The sequence below is a fragment of the Geospiza fortis genome, unplaced genomic scaffold (genome assembly GCF_000277835.1).
Source record: "Geospiza fortis unplaced genomic scaffold, GeoFor_1.0 scaffold324, whole genome shotgun sequence".
Classification (NCBI taxonomy): Eukaryota; Metazoa; Chordata; class Aves; order Passeriformes; family Thraupidae; genus Geospiza; species Geospiza fortis.
Genome location: NW_005054559.1, coordinates 662846 through 665563, shown reverse-complemented (window position 1 = coordinate 665563; position 2718 = coordinate 662846). Strand labels below are relative to the sequence as shown.

At 62.0% G+C, this 2718-nt stretch overlaps 1 protein-coding gene across 1 annotated transcript in view; it reads right to left on the bottom strand.

The window, feature by feature from the left end:
• Nucleotides 1-720: 720 nt before the first annotated feature.
• Nucleotides 721-2718, bottom strand: part of GHDC (GH3 domain containing) — a 3721-nt gene continuing 1723 nt past the window's right edge. Inside the window, exons 2-7 of the mRNA XM_014310634.2 lie at nt 2664-2715; nt 2235-2418; nt 2076-2147; nt 1835-1968; nt 1617-1705; nt 721-1534 (exon numbers count right to left, since the gene is read on the bottom strand). Coding sequence (XP_014166109.1) covers nt 1334-1534; nt 1617-1705; nt 1835-1968; nt 2076-2147; nt 2235-2418; nt 2664-2715 — 732 coding nt within the window. The 3' untranslated portion in view covers nt 721-1333. The remainder of the gene's footprint in view (nt 1535-1616; nt 1706-1834; nt 1969-2075; nt 2148-2234; nt 2419-2663; nt 2716-2718) is intronic.

The window sequence follows — 2718 nt, the reverse complement described above, 5'->3', positions numbered from 1 at the left end:
TCCGGCCGGCCAGCCCCCCCCTCCAGCCTCGGTAGCAGCGGCACAAATGAGCCTGCACCCAAAACAAGCTGCTCCCTGCGGCCGGGCACTGAAATCGACCTTGCAGCCTGCAGCCTGGCACCAGAGCCACCGGGCACTCGGCAGCCTGGCCCTGCCCAGCGGGTCCCACCCAGCAACCTCCCCTCCCACCGGGGTGGTACCCAGGCACGGCAGGGCAAGCAGAGCCACCCAGCGCTGATCTCCGCACGCAGGGAGCTCGAGGCTTTTGTTTTGGGGTGCTCCCAGCCCAAAGCAAAGCTTCTCCCCGACCTGGAGCAGAAATTTTGCTCCAGGTTTTTCCAGCAGGGACGGGAGGGCAGGCCTCAGCCAGGTTCATCCCTGGTGGGGGATGCTTTGCTTTGTGTGAGCCTTGCTCAAGACATCATCTCCTGCCCACCAGCAGCAGCTGCGACACAGCAGGTGCCCCACACGCCCTCACCAGCCCTGGAAATAACCCTTAATGAGCAGGAGGGGAAATGACCAGTCCCTCCCGATGGTACACCTGTGCCTCAAAGGCACAAAGAGCCTGGTGCCCCCAGAGTGCTCAGCTGGTTAAATATTCATGGCTGCCCCTTCCCCAGGACCCCTGAGAACAGCAGCAACTCCTCAGCCCCCAGAGCAGTCAGATTGCTTGAGCAATCTCTTTAATGAAGATTAAAAATAATAGTCTAAAAAAATCAATCCCGGAGTGCGGTCCTTTATTTATTTCAAAAAGATAATCCTCCTTTATTTTGCATTTGGTTTTCAAAACATTAAAAGCAGCCCTCACTGGAGCTTACTCTTAAACCAGTGGACATGCACTGAAGCCCAGCTGGGGCTGCTCTGTGACACCTGCCACCAGCAGCCCCCTGAGCCCTGCCCGCAGCGTCCCTGCCAGGGGACAAAATGCCACAGGGCCCCAGTGCTCAGTGATGAGGCACGGCTGTTCTGCTCCTCCTGCTCCTGCAGGTTTCCACCGAGCCCTCTGCCTCAGCCATGGGCTGTGGTGTCCCTTGGGAAAGGCACACACTCCACTGTGGCTGCAGGTGCTGCCAAGGCACTGAGTGAGGGGGTCCTGCAGCTGCCCCCTGAGGCTCCCAAGCTCCTGCTCCACCTCCACAGCAGCACTGAGTGGTGCCAGTTGCTGCCACGGGTCACGGTCAAGCTCACTGTCTCCATTTGCTGCACTCAGCCAAGCCCTTGGGGATGAGCACCCTTGTCCCCACGCCCTCCCACCCCAGGGACACGGCCCCTCCTCAGAGGGGGATGCCAAGTGAACCCCAGGGTGGAAGGGCTGTGGGGTCCCAAGGCTGCCCTAGGAGATGACTGCTCCCTGGATGAGCTGCAGCAGCTGCTCCTCACGCAGGACCCTGGGCATGGGCACGGGGGAGCCCAGTGCTTCCCGCAGCCGGGTGAAGCTCCCGGGCCTCACCAGGTGCAGGCGCAGGGGCCCAATGCTGCCCTTGAAGCGGAAGGATTTGTAGATGGGGAAATCCTCCTGGAGACACTGGTCCAGCTGCAGAGAGAGGGTCTGTGCTGGTCCCACACTGCCACACCAGCATCCTTCAGCCCCAGAGCAGAGCCCGTGTCCTGCCCACCTTGTAGCGCTGCACCTCCGACAGGTCCCGCAGGCCCTGCAGCTCCAGGAACACCTCGTAGTGGGGGGCACAGGGCCCTGAAGAGTCACCTGGAGCAGAACCAGGAGTAGGTTAAAGCTGCCCACAACCCCCAGCCCTGTGAGCACAGGAGGGCTGCAGACCCCCATGCAGTGCCAGCTGCACTTTTAGGAGGATTTGGACAGCTCAGGGGAACTCACCCAGCAGGCTGCTCTCCACACAGACGTAGTCAATCAGGCGAGCACCCGGCCACAGGCTCAGGGTGCGGCACAGGCTCTGGCAGAACTGCTCCTCAGGGATGCTCTCACCTCGCACGCTCAGCGTCTGGCTCTCCCTGAGGCACAGGGACACAGGGTGGGTCACTGGCACCCTCCTGTTAAACACTGCTGGTAAATGAGGCCAGCTCCCTGAGGTGAGGGACAGGCATTGGGGTGTCCTCACCTGCGCACAGGTTCCACCATGGGACACTGCTTGTGGAAGCCGGTCACCTTCAGCACCTCCCCAGTACGGCACCTGCAGGGCAGGGGGGTGTGAGGGGGACATGGGTGCATGGGGCTGGGGCAGGCAGCCCCCCGGGGCTACACAGCAGGGAGGAGGCACCTGTACTCTCCGGGCTGGGCTGTCACAACCAGCCCGTACTCACGGCCCTCCCAGAGCTCATCCAGCAGCACCGTCCGTGGCTCCTTGCTGGCCAGGCAGGGCAGGAACTCGCAGAAAGCCCAGTCAGGGCACAGCACAAATCGGGGCACTGGCTCCGCTGGCCACAGGTTCACACCAAGCAGGGCTGGGCAGAGGCAGCATGTGGCAATGTGAGCTCCCCAGACCCCCCCATCCTCACCCACAGAAGCCTCACCCCTCTGCAAGGGGTAGAATTTTGCTGGTGCCAGGACTGAGCTCTTTTCAGGCTGCAGGAAGGGAATGCAGCATAGAGATGCACCAGCATCTGCTGGGGCAGGAAGATCTGTGCTGCCACGTGGCAGCAGCTCCCTGTGGGCACCCTGGGCACACACCAGCGTGGGGGACACTCACCTCCTGCTGCCTGGTAGAAGGGGCAGTAGAAGGGCAGCCCCCGGCATTCAGCCTG